The sequence below is a fragment of the Protomyctophum parallelum genome (genome assembly GCF_964188405.1).
Source record: "Protomyctophum parallelum genome assembly, chromosome: 5".
NCBI lineage: Eukaryota > Metazoa > Chordata > Actinopteri > Myctophiformes > Myctophidae > Protomyctophum > Protomyctophum parallelum.
This window is the reverse complement of record NC_139702.1, coordinates 33,014,399-33,027,650: the sequence shown is the minus strand read 5'-3', so window position 1 is coordinate 33,027,650 and position 13,252 is coordinate 33,014,399. Positions and strand designations below refer to the sequence as shown.

Below are 13,252 nucleotides of genomic sequence, written 5' to 3'. Positions count from 1 at the left end.
TGATGTTGTTGTTACCCAGTGTTTGTGTTGTTCAAGTGTTGTTCAAGTATCATGAGAGAATATGATTTTGTGTGGTGAGCCCATTAGAACACAGACAAATGTTATTATTGTTATTGATGTGAGCCAAATAATTAAGTGAAAAGTGAGTGTTTTGTCCTCATTGACTTCAAATGTTGAGATATGCAATATGCAATCCTTTTCTTTTTCAGGTTTAGCACTCTGCACTGAGAACAGTCATTGTAATAAAACGATCCGTTTAAAGTTGTATTACTTTTGAGATCATACACCCATTAGGCTGGTTAAAAAAGGTTTGAAACCTAATTCTGTCTTTGTTGCTGTGCCATGGCAAACTGGTGTCACAAATATTGTACGCTAAATGGATCATAAAGCTCTCAGCAATTCTCCATACACTACAGTAACACATAGCATCCCAGTATGTGCATTTGACAGACTACCCAGCATGCCTTTTGGTGCCCAGTTTATGGTATAATTGTTTTTATTATAATTAAATGTTGTTATATTGGCTGTTACCTCCATGACCCATCTCTGGATAAGAGGTAGAAGACGGATGGATTAACTCGAATGCATTGAAGGATACATTATGTGTTGTGTTGTATCGTGTTGCCTTCCTTTGATGTGTTTAGGGCCTATATACCCTGATGAATACAGAGGTTTACATAAGTCACTCCACTCATTTGTGCACTCCACAGCTTGAGCTCAGCTTTCTCAGGTGAGAGAAGAAAACCTCTGATCATTACATTATTCACACAACAGCAACCTTTTCCAAATGCTCAGCTTTATTATTACTATACAGTAAATGATTAGATAAAAGCTTAGGTATATGCATGCTCCGAACAGTGTTCCCCAATTACAGTGAACTATACCGCTCAGCTGTCACAGCTACACCCCACAAAGGTACACTGTTGGCCAGGGCATGTGATGATGGGTGCTTAAAACAGTCACACTTGGATTCTGAATTGGGTGTGACTGCACACCTTTTTGAATCTTCGAACAGGACGAATCAAAGTCGGAGCCTAAAGGCATATGCCAAGCACGTGCAGCTGCGTGTTGGTTTCTGGTGCTTCACAGCACAGAAATAAAGACAACTTTTATAGAAAACCTGCTGTAATCTGTCCCCTGCTATTGAAGTTATTTGATACTTAGACTACACAGTTAAAAATGCTATGCCAATCGCAGCTCACCTCGCCCAGCTAAGCATTATCAGAACCCTTTCTGCACACTGTAACTTTTTTTTTTTTTAATGTAAATTCAGAAATAAAAACAGAGTGACAAATACAAAAAGAAACTAAAACACACAATAACAAAACACAAACTCCAAATCAAGACAACAAAAGAACATTCAAAGCACAACAAAACAATAAAAACAATATATAAAAAATGAAATAAAAACTCCAATATAGTCAATATTCATAGGTCATGGTCACAAACATCATCCAGACAAGACAGGTTGGGCTGTCAGGCGACAGTTATACAGGTTCAATCGGGGGCACAAGTGTAAGGCGGTCAACATGAGATAGAAAAGGCACTCCAATTTAGTCAATATACAAAGCAGATCTCGTTCACTGCACACTGTAACTTGATGGATATCCATATAGCTACAGATTGCCCAGGGAAGTTGACGCTGTATTAGACACATTCTTTGAAGTACTTGGCGGCTTTCACAGGGGCACAGTCCATGTCGAAGAGGAGCTTGGCCCTGAAAATGGAAAGAAGGGACATATAAATTAGAATAATCCATTATTGTCTCCACCAGCCGAAGGCATGGGGAGAGTATGTTTTGCACTCCGTCCGTCCGTCCGTGTGTCCGTGTGTCCGTCCGTCCGTCCGTCCGTCCGTCCGTCCGTGAACAGCTAATCTCAGCCACCGTTAACCCGGTCGATGCCAAATTTTGCACACACACTCCCTGGATGCCAACCATGAACCTCTGCCCCAAACTTTCCAGAACGGCCTGTTATAGCGCCACCAGGAGGCCGCTTTGTGCAAAACAAGTTTTTGCACAGTACACCTACAGATTTTGTCCAAACATCACGCAAATTGGTACACAGTCTCTCTAGAGCCATTCAACGAAACGGGTCTTTCAGATTTATCAGACTCCATCCTGATTGGTTAAGATTGGCTTCCAAAGTTCACAGGAGTGCTCAGTTTCAAACAAAATGCTGCAAATCATGAACACATCGCGTGATTTCCGTGAAATTGTGCACCCACATTCCCACTAGGCCCAGGACGAAATGCCACATGAACAATTTCAACTCAGCCTCAAGGTGGCGCTATAACTGGCCCAAAAGTGTTTTTACCTCTAACTGCACGGATCTGTGGATAACCTGGTGGAGACCTGTGCCCGGAAGGGCACTTTTTCTAGTTATCACTGTATTGGAAAATGTAGATCTGAGGTTGTCCCTCAGATCTTTGTATGTATAACAATGTATTTATTGATTTTCCTTTTTCCACACAAATGACAATACAAATATAAAAAAACAACAATGAACTTTACAAGACAATTACTCATATAAAGAAAGCAAAACAACAATAACCAAAAAAGAAAAACAACAGCACTACTCCTCTTCAGCTTCATCCAAATTACTCATACAAAGAAAACAAAACAACAATGACCAAAAAAGAAAAATTACAACAGCACTATACCCACACCTGAAACATTTCTTGTTTGTCCTTAAGAATGTAATCTTTTCCAAAGGTAAACATAAAGACCATCGTGCCATCTGGACAAAGATACAGAACCTTGCCATGGAAAACGGTCCGTTTTAGTAGGAGTTTTGTCCCCTCAGCCATCGCGGCATTAAACAAACTGCCCCGCCGATAGGATGGTTCTGTATACACAGTGGGGACCTCATGTTTTGTTTTTGTTTTTTGTATTGTCTTGGTGTTATGTGCTCTGTGTTGTTTTTGATGTGGGTGTTGAACAGATTGTGAAGACAAATATCCTTCGGGACAATAAAGATTATTATTATTCCCTGAACCACTGTGTAATACTTGGTTTGTCTCTTCCAGGTCAATGCTATCACTCTCTTACAGTAGCTTGTAAAATATGTCCCTCAGATCTACTGGATATATCAAATTGAATGCAATATACAGTAGGCCTATTTGAAAGCAGAATGTGAAATACATCTTAGCAGACAATACTCACATCATGTAGACAGCTTCCTTGTGCTCCGACCCATTTTCACTGGAAGTTGGAAGAACAGCATAAATACTTATTAGATTTAAATTAAAACAAGTAAACCTGCCTAGGCCAATAGAACATGCAAAAGACATAAACAACCTAGAAAGCAACTTACAGTTTCATTTTGATCATCTCCAAGCAGTCAATGTCATCAGCTAAGTCGTCGTTGATCAAATCTTTGTGACAAAAACAAAAAGACAGAACAGAAACATTACTTTTTGTAATAAAAATAATTTTAACATATTGTACAGGAACATGTTTCTGTGCCACTTACAGCTTCTTTAAGACAAACCTAAACGAACAGAATGTCATAGAGTAGCCTACTTCATTTTCTTAGACACAGTGACATGATGCTTTAGGAAGAAATTGGTCTGACTCCGGATTTGAATTTTGTTTAAATCAAAGCTCACCTGCACAGTCCATTTGGCAGAGGTTGACAGAAGATGTGTCTGCATCAGATTGGCAGATCAGATGGTCACTGAGTTGGAACAGGCCATACAGTGTCCACTCTGCCTCGTGGTTGACCTCGTGCTCGTGCTTGGCACACCTCTTCTTCCTCCCTGCCAGTTTTCCATCTTTGTCGATTTTCACTTGGTTCACAGCTGCTGTATCGAAGCCACTAGTCTTCTCCACGTGACAGACAACTAGAAAAGCAAAATTTAAATGAAATTTCTCAAATCATACATTAAATATCGACCAGTATTGACTGAAGAAAACGCATTAATCTGTGTGAAATTATAAACAGATGATACTCACCTATAGCCACAAAGTCCTCATTGGTCATGAAATGTTTTGCTTTCGGTGGCAGTTTGAGCGCAGTAGCATTCATCAGATGTTCTCTAAGATCACATTTAGAGACAAGTAGCCCCTCAGTCAGGCAGACAGCCACAGTCACCAGAGCCAACACCACGAGAAGCTTCATGTTGTCTATGAGCATAGATGCCTAATGATCTCACTGACACTAACGCAGTATATATAGCAGGCCTACTGCCCTAATTCCAAGACCACTCCCCTAATTCTTAGAAACTTCTGCTATGCTTTCAACCTGTTGACAGGATTATGTGTCATCGTGAGACCATCATAGAACAATGAACGAACACTTACAGTTACACTCACACTACTAGGTTCCCTTGTGGCTATCAAATATCATGACCAGATAAGAGCTAGAGCCATGAATGATATTTGTGTTTCTGTGTTGAGCCCAAAGGGATATACCATTTTCATAGTTTTTAGAATCATCTCACTGGCCTGCCTTAGCACGCCACTGAGATTCCCATTGTTGAAGCACAATATCCTCAACCCAATAGTTAGTATCTGTTGCCATTGGGGACAATCATTGTAATCAAACGACAATACCAAATAAAACGATGAAAGCTGTACAGTGCCTTAGTATGAGGGATATGGGTGTGACTTGAAAGATTAATTTTTACAGTACTCCAATCTGAACTTGAATTCAGCAAGTCAGAGATTGTTATGGACAGAATACAGAAGAAATAAGAAACATGGACTTTTGTAAAGTGGTTTAGCAAAAGTCTAATTCTGCAAACCACAATATACTTGGAAAGGATAGAGCATAATAGACCCCTATGGTAAGCACATGAACGTGCACATGTTTAAGAGGAGAAGAGATCATACATGACCCTCTCCTGGGACCGCTATGCATTCTATCGCTCTTTTTGCATTGATTCCATTATAAGATTATTTTGTTATGCACTTTCTGTTCAATGACAAACTAAAATCATCCATCCATCATCCATTAAACTGTATAGGAGTTAGCAGTGACCAGATAGAATACACAGAGAACTGGAATTGAATCGAGGCCCTTGAAAATCCAAATTGAGGTTGTTTTAAAAAAAATGTTAGTTTGGTATAATCGTTTTGTTTATTTTGGTATAACAATCGTTGGGTATGCCCATCTTTTATTCTAACTCGTAGCGTGACTAGTGAGACTCGCACGGTTGTGAGACTCACACGGCTCGGTTTTAGAATGAACTAGAAATGCACTCTGTCGAGCTGCCTGCGCTTCGCAATTGTGCGTGAGCAGAGAACGCAATTTACAGTATCTCTCACACTACAATGGGTTCAATGTGTTACAATATATTGGTTACGTCATCAACATATGTCGGTGTTGTCCCTCGGAACCACCATTTTTACATATAAACATACATAATTACGCCATCAGCCAATCCCTGATTGGCCGAGTGACGCCACCAACATACGGAGCCAATCCAATTGGCCGAGGGGGCCACCGACATACACAGCAAGCTCCCAACTTGCGCTCTGATTGGCTGAACGATGCCACCAAAAAGAAACAATCCCTGCTTGGATTGGCCGAGCGACGCCACCAACAATACACAATACACAAATCCCTGATTGGCCAAGGGGACCACCAAAATTCCCAATCCCTGATTGGCCGAGCCAGTCACCGACATACGCAGCCGAAAACCCCAACCCTTGACCTGAAGTCTAACACGAGGGAACAGGCTGAGGGTCCAGGGAACATACTGTTGGCATGCCCCCTGGTAGAGTTACAACGTAAACAATTAATCCTAATATTGTGCTAGACCAGCCTTTCACGCACTCTCCACAGCAGACAACAAACAGTCACGTGAAAATGAAATTTGACCTATGATCTATTGTTGCCTGACTGAATGTCTCCGCATGAAAACCACATGAACCGCATGAAAAAAGGACAGTGAGTGCTCTTTATTCCCAGCTCACCATGTCTTCTCATTTTCATTTTCTTATCTAAAGTAGCTGTTGTTGTTGTTACTATCATACACCCCGATCTGTAATTGTTTCTCCTTTTGTGTTTTACAATTTCTGCATACATGTGCAACAAAATGATTAAATGTATTTGAAATTTGCTATACTGTACACTTTGTATATATATAATTTATAAATAGTATATCGCAATAGTGTATTTCAGATATGGCCCAAGATCCCCAATGCAGACTGTGATAGGTGGAACTTCAATCCACCTGCAATCTGTAATTATGTTCTCCTTTCTGTGGGTCATATCATTTGATATTTTAATAGACTGAGGAGTGTAACCAGATTGTGAAGAGACAATGTAGAGTCAAAAAGTACTCGTGAGGATGCACTCTTCCACAAGTTTGCAGAACCTTTATGAAATAAACATCATGTTGCCTCTCAAGGTTTTAAAAAGTCAATAGAGACACAAAAGAAAAACACATTTGGTTTTCAATGTTGTAAACAGCAGGAGGCTGTTGTGATCCCATTTGGATCCATGTGTGAGTACCGTATGCTGAAAGCAGCGCATGTTATCACAAATGTCATCATCTGTGAAGCCATGAATGGCAATGGACATTAAATTCAACAAATGCATGAAATCTCTCTATGTCTGTCCATCTGTGTGTAGTTCACGTATCTGGCATCATAGACCAGTGGTTCTCAACCTTTTCAGACACCCCATAAGGATCATATTTGAACTGGGGACCCCCCCACTCTGACAAGCACTTTGGAATTTTGGAATTGAGGCAGTGGTCATCTTTTATATTCCTGAACCGATTATAGGACAAAGGTTGCAAACGTTCATAAATATTGTTTGTTCATGAGCTGGACTTTAAGTATTTGCATGATAATACTTTTGTTCAAAACCCAAACATAATATTTATACACAGTGGTATATTGACACTTTTACTTAAGTCAAAGACCTGAAAACATCTTCCACCAGACCCGTTGTTATTAGCCACATGCCGAGGCTATTAGCCACATGAAGCTGCCTGCTGCTGGCCTAGTTGAAAATTTGGCAGGCAAAGATATTTGGTGTAGAGGGGAAAAGGAGATGACCAAGTACAGACCTCTGACTCTGAGGTACCCCTGTCAGATAGATAGATAGATAGATAGATAGATAGATAGATAGATAGATAGATAGATAGATAGATAGATAGATAGATAGATAGATAGATAGATAGATAGATAGATAGATAGATAGATAGATAGATAGATAGATAGATAGATAGATAGATAGATAGATAGACCAGCTCTCTCTCCATCTCTCACAGAACAACCTTCTGGATCCCAACCAGTCCGGATTCAAGAAGGCCCACTCCACAGAAACTGCCCTGCTGGCAGTCACAGAAGCACTACATGCTGCCCAAGCTGCTTCCCACTCTGCAGTACTGATTCTCCTAGACCTATCAGCAGCATTTGACACAGTGAACCACCAGCTGCTCCTAGAAACCCTAGCGGAGCTAGGCATCGGTGGAACGGCACTAAAGTGGTTCTCCTCCTACCTCACCGATCGGACCTACCAGGTTTCCTGGAAAGGTCTGCTATCATCCCCCCGAACCCTCCAAACTGGGGTCCCACAGGGATCTGTACTTGGTCCCCTCCTTTTCTCACTGTACACTAAATCCCTTGGCACTATCATCTCGGCTCACAATATATCCTATCACTGCTACGCCGATGACACACAACTGTTCCTATCCTTCCCCCCCTCTGCCACTCAGGTGGAAGAGCGCATCACTGCATGCCTGGCTGACATATCACAGTGGATGTCCTCCAACCACCTCAAGCTGAACCCAGACAAGACTGAGCTTCTCTTCTTCCCAGCTAAGTCCTGCCCTATGCAGGAGCTAACTATTTCCGTAGACAACGCCCTGGTAACGTCTGTCCCAACAGCCAGGAATCTTGGTGTTGTCCTGGACAGTCAGCTCTCGTTCAAAGCTCACATCACAGCTGTCACTCGATCATGTAGGTTCACACTCTATAACATACGACGAATTAGACCGTTCCTCACCCAGGAATCAGCCCAGCTCCTAATCCAGACAACAGTCTTGTCAAAACTCGACTATTGTAACTCCCTCCTTACTGGCCTACCAGCATGTGCACTTAAGCCTCTCCAGCTGATCCAAAATGCAGCAGCTCGCTTGGTCTTCAACCAGCCAAAATTCTCACATGTCTCCCCCCTGCTCCGCTCCCTCCACTGGCTCCCGGTCGCTGCCCGCACAGAATACAAAACTCTGATGCTGGCATTCAAAGCAACCAAAGGTATGGCTCCCCCATATCTTACAAGTATGATTGAACCCTACAAACCCTCCCGCGCACTCAGATCAGCCAACGCAGGGAAACTGGAAGTACCCTCACTAAAAACGCCGGGACAACGCTCCACACGTCCCAAACTCTTCTCCCTTCTGGCTCCAAAACTGTGGAATGCACTTCCCATTGCAGTCAGAACTGCAGCATCACTCCCAATCTTCCGCCGTAGCCTGAAAACCCACCTTTTCAGACTCCATCATGGCCCATAGCACTTACCCCTTAGATAGAATTTCTGTTGGCTTAGATAGCATTTGACTTAGACTTATAGCATGTTATGTAGACAGCACTATAATTGTATTGTATATAGTCATAGCACGCCATAGTACATATGTATAGCATAGTAGTGAATATGTATAGTTTATTATGTATAGTGTATGTATAGTTTCATCATATAGATATTCCACTGTTACCTTCTTAGCTTACGCATGTTTCATGATAAATGCTTTTATGTGATGTATTCCCATGCTTTTGTTCTTGCCTAAATGTAAGTCGCTCTGGATTAAGAGCGTCTGCTAAATGCCTAAATTGTAAATTGTAAAATTGAATAGATAGATAGATAGATAGATAGATAGATAGATAGATAGATAGATAGATAGATAGATAGATAGATAGATAGATAGATAGATAGATAGATAGATAGATAGATAGATAGATAGATAGATAGATAGATAGATAGATAGATAGATAGATAGATAGATAGATAGATAGATAGATAGATAGATAGATAGATAGATAGATAGATAGATAGACAGATAGATACTTTATTGATCCCCAAGGGGAAATTCAGGTTATCCCAAAGCTCGTACAGGCATGTTAGTTAAAAAACACATCACAAAAGCAGGGGGACACATGTTAAAGACTAAGCGGGAATAAACATAAAAGGCATTAAAAAGAATTTAAAAGGTGACAGTGGGGATGATTAAAAATCCTTTGTTATTGCACTCAGGCCCATAAATAATAATACTGTGGAGCGGATGGCTCACATTGTCCATTATGGCCTGCATCTTGGTGTTGGTGCACCGCTCAACAACAGACTCCAGTGAGTCCGGCCTCTCCCCCAGTACTGAGCCGGCTTTCTTCACCAGCTTGTTCAGCCTCTTAGCGTCCTTGTCCATCACGCTGCCTCCCCAGCACACTGCAGCATAAAAAAGGACACTTGCCACTGCCGACTGGTAGAACATGCGCAGCATTCTGCTGCACACGTCGAATGACCCGAGCCTCCTCAAAAAGAAGAGCCTACTCTGTGTCTTCTTATACAGTGCACTTTGACCCACATCCCACAGGGAAATTACAAATGTGGTGCCTGTGTGCCCAGTGCAACAGCACTGTAAAATGGAAAAGTTTCAAGCACCCACATTCAGGTAAAAGCATTCCCATTAAAAGTATTATCACATGTACTACAATTACAAAAGGGGTGATATATATAATCTATTGTCCTTGTGGCAAATATTATGTGGGCAAAAAACCACACATGCCCTTAAGACCCGTATTAGTGAGAGCACAGCAGTGCCATTAGATGTAAAAATCTTTCTTCTCCTGTTGCTGCACACTTTATAGAGGCTATAGGCAGGAGAGGGAGGAGGTGGGGGGGGAAAGCGTGTACCTCCACATGCGTTACGCCCCCCTAGTGAGACCTTTCACTGTCGGTTTGAAAGAGGAGACCTGAGGCTTTCTTCCCCCTCCCAATGACTGATTGTGGGGGTTAGCAGAGATGGAGTAATTGTAGAGAGACTGGGGAATTGGGAATTGGCTATACTAAATTGGGGAGAAAATGTTTTTCGTTTTTCTTTTGTCTTGAAGGGCCATGTTTTGCACAATAACAGTCTTTTCATTATGTCTGCCCACGATCTCTGTGATTCATACAGTAGGCTACGTTTGTTTACCCCAGTCACTGATACTAAAATCTGATATTTATTTTTATTTTATTTTCTATGAATCTGTGACTTATCTGTGAAAATAAAAATATTTTGAAAAGAAAAGAAAGAAAAGGTCCCTGCCAACAGAAGTGGGGGTGATGATGACAGAGCCCTCAACAGCCTTGCCCCTAATGGCCTTAACATAGATTTTGATTTATGAGTTTTTCTGTGACAGCTGGTAGAGCTTAAAGTTTGCAAACCTGTTTTTCAAACTCATTCCCCTCTACCTGTGTCCTCCAGTGTTACTGCCAATTTAATTGTTGTTGACTCTGTACATAATATGGGTTCTATTCATGGTATTGAAATGTATTTTCTTGCCATTTGAATTGTAATTAGTATGGTCTATACTCTATAATATAACAGACCCTCCTCAGGTGCCCCATCAATTATCTTTCAGAACTTTGACCAAAGAACTGCCTAGTTCCATTTAATTTATTTACAACTCATAGTGTTTTGAGTGTTTTCTCTGTAAAATTCAAATTTTATAAAAAAATATTAAATGTCTTAATTAATATAAAAATGCCATTGCAAATATTTAACCAATGACTTAAAATGTATTTATTATTGCACATTATAGGTAAACGGTAAACACATCTTGTGCATTGAATGGTAACTTATTCTGGTTATATTTGGCATTATGCATGGTTACCTGCCTCAATATGGCCTCCTAATTACCTGATTGTTTTTTTTCTTGATGACAACCACACCCCCTATGGAGTCCACCTGTTGTTGCTCCCCTAGTGTGTTTGTCCTCTGGCTGGTTTATTCCCTGAAGAAGACCTCCTAGGTCGAAACGTTGGATTCTAAATATACAGCATCGTGGCTGAGTGTGCGCCTTTTTCTTATTTTTCGTAAGTTAAATTAAATTAAATTAAATATAGCTTTGAAATGAGGCATGATGTCTGTAATGCACAGCAATGACCACAGCAGGTTTTATTTGCGTTCCCTTTATATGACAAGGCAATCAAAAGAACAGGAAAGATAATCATTAGAGTAAGATCAATGTACTCCTAGAAGACTTACTGATTACAATTTTTGTATGAGATAAAAGAAGCCCACTCAAACTGATTATTGACAAAAGAGGATGAAAGTATTCTTTGCGCACCAATTTCTCAAAAATGCTTTATCAACTTTATTGAGACATCACAGGTTTACATGGTGTAAAACAGTGGGTGCAATTTGTTTTTGTGCAAGCTAGTCAGCATAGTTTCGCTCAGCACATTTCACGCAAGTCGAACTGCGGAGTAGGCCTCCTGAGGCTTAGCTTGTAATATTTCCTGTTTGAAACAAAAACATAAGTAATTACTATTAATTTGTCAGCATAGAATTTTTGTCCATATTTCTATCTCTGATTTAACTGTCCTGAAAACACAATGCACATTTTACACAGATTTCTATTGATAAGCAAACAGACATCTTGTGATTGCAAATAAATATATGGCAAATAAAATAATTTTTGGTGAACAACGTTTATCCTTTGCACATTTTGTGTTTTAATTAAAAAGTTTGTTCTATGTTTCTATATACATAGTCTATGCTTAGTAGCATAATGTAGACTCTGTGCTACAAAGTGTTATTGTACTTACTGCCAGACGCGAGACTTCACAAAGCAGGCAATATCATCACTGATGTCATCGTCAGTGAAGGCTGCAGGAGAAGGGGAAAAAACCCTTTAAAAATGCAAAACTAAACCTGCAACCAATTTAATGCACTTCTGACTCTTGAATGTAATGCATGTAATGCATTATTTAACATGATTTTCACAGATCCAACCGATTAGACAAAGGTTTAGAAGTTCTCAAACCTTTTGACTCACCCCTGAATTACACTGCTAATTTAGAATCTTATGTCACTGAGGAAAACTTGAGAGAAATTATCTGTTTCCATTAGAACAGAATGAAAATAACTTTATACTTGACCTTTAACATGCACTTGAACCCCACCACCCTTATTCTGTGGGAACGTTCACAAAAAATAGCAGATCTACAAGCTCACAGCGTGCCACGTTGCGTCAGGTTGTGATGCGTTGTGAGCTTGTAGATCTGCAAATTTTGGTGAAGATATATAGTTTGTGTAAAAAATAACTCAAGTACAATGAAACTCAGAAGTCTACACTAGACGGTCTAAGTGATTAAACTGAAGTTATGTTGATCAATTCCAAATATTATCAAAGTATTCTACGGCACCCCTGGACTGGTGCCACGGCACCCACTTTGAGAAACCCTATATAGACTCACCACTGCAGTCGGTTTGGCAGATGTTCCTGGAGGGCCGGTAGCCTGAGTTACAGTAGATGGCATCGTTCAGTTGGAAAACTCCATAGAGACCAAGTGATTGTCTCCGACGACTGATCGCCCATCTTCGCCTTGACCAGGGTCTTCGCCTGATCGCCCATCTTCGCCTTGACCAGGGTCTTCTTCGCATTATCGTCCTCTTTTCCCTGATGCTGATTCCACTTTCCTCTGTGTTTTCCTCTCCGTCATCATCATCATCAACATCACCCCCATCCTCATCTTCATCATCACCCCCATCCTCATCTTCATCATCACCCCCATCCTCTTCAACCTCATCCTCATCTTCATCATCACCCCCATCCTCTTCAACATCATCAGCCTCATCCTCATCTTCATCATCAACACCACCATTCTCCTCTGCCTCAGTACCACTCTCATCAGCAGGAGCACTGTCCTCTTCCTCACTGGCGACATTCTCCTCTACCTCGGTATCACCATTCTCCTCTTCAGGACTGCCATTCTCCTCTACCTCAGAGCGTCTGGAAACGAACACCCAACGCCACACCGTTACTGCGGGTGGCGTTGGGTCAGGCTGAACGGTTGTGGGGCGGACGGGTGGTCTGGTTCCCGTTACTGCGGGTGGCGTTGGGTTAGGCTGAATGGTTGTTGGGCGGACGGGTGGTCTTGTTCCCGTTACTGCGGGTGGCGTTGGGTTAGGCTGAACGGTTGTGGGGTGGACGGGTGGTCTTGTTCCCGTTACTGCGGGTGGCGTTGAGTCAGGCTGAACGGTTGTGGGGCGGACGGGTGGTCTGGTTCCCGTTACTGCGGGTGGCGTTGGG

General features: G+C 41.4%; 1 protein-coding gene across 1 annotated transcript; it reads right to left on the bottom strand.

Moving 5' to 3' along the window:
- Nucleotides 1-1,588: 1,588 nt before the first annotated feature.
- On the bottom strand, nt 1,589-4,122 carry LOC310858567 (uncharacterized protein). The gene is made up of 5 exons (XM_083764734.1): nt 3,956-4,122; nt 3,610-3,843; nt 3,315-3,375; nt 3,164-3,202; nt 1,589-1,717 (listed from the first exon to the last, which is right to left on the bottom strand). The coding sequence occupies exons 1-5, from the start codon at nt 4,119-4,121 to the stop codon at nt 1,648-1,650; spliced, it is 570 nt and encodes a 189-aa protein (XP_083620860.1). The 5' UTR covers nt 4,122; the 3' UTR covers nt 1,589-1,647.
- Nucleotides 4,123-13,252: the final 9,130 nt, after the last annotated feature.

What these genes read in the sequence shown, in the direction of transcription:
- LOC310858567 (XM_083764734.1), bottom strand. Translation starts at nt 4,121, where the DNA reads ATGAAGCTTCTCGTGGTGTTGGCTCTGGTGACTGTGGCTGTCTGCCTG. An exon ending in TGAGGACTTTGTGGCTATAG is followed by an intron (nt 3,844 to 3,955) that starts GTGAGTATCATC and finishes TTGCTTTTCTAG; the next exon opens with TTGTCTGTCACGTGGAGAAG. An exon ending in AAGGAAGCTGTCTACATGAT is followed by an intron (nt 1,718 to 3,163) that starts GTGAGTATTGTC and finishes TTCCATTTTCAG; the next exon opens with GGCCAAGCTCCTCTTCGACA.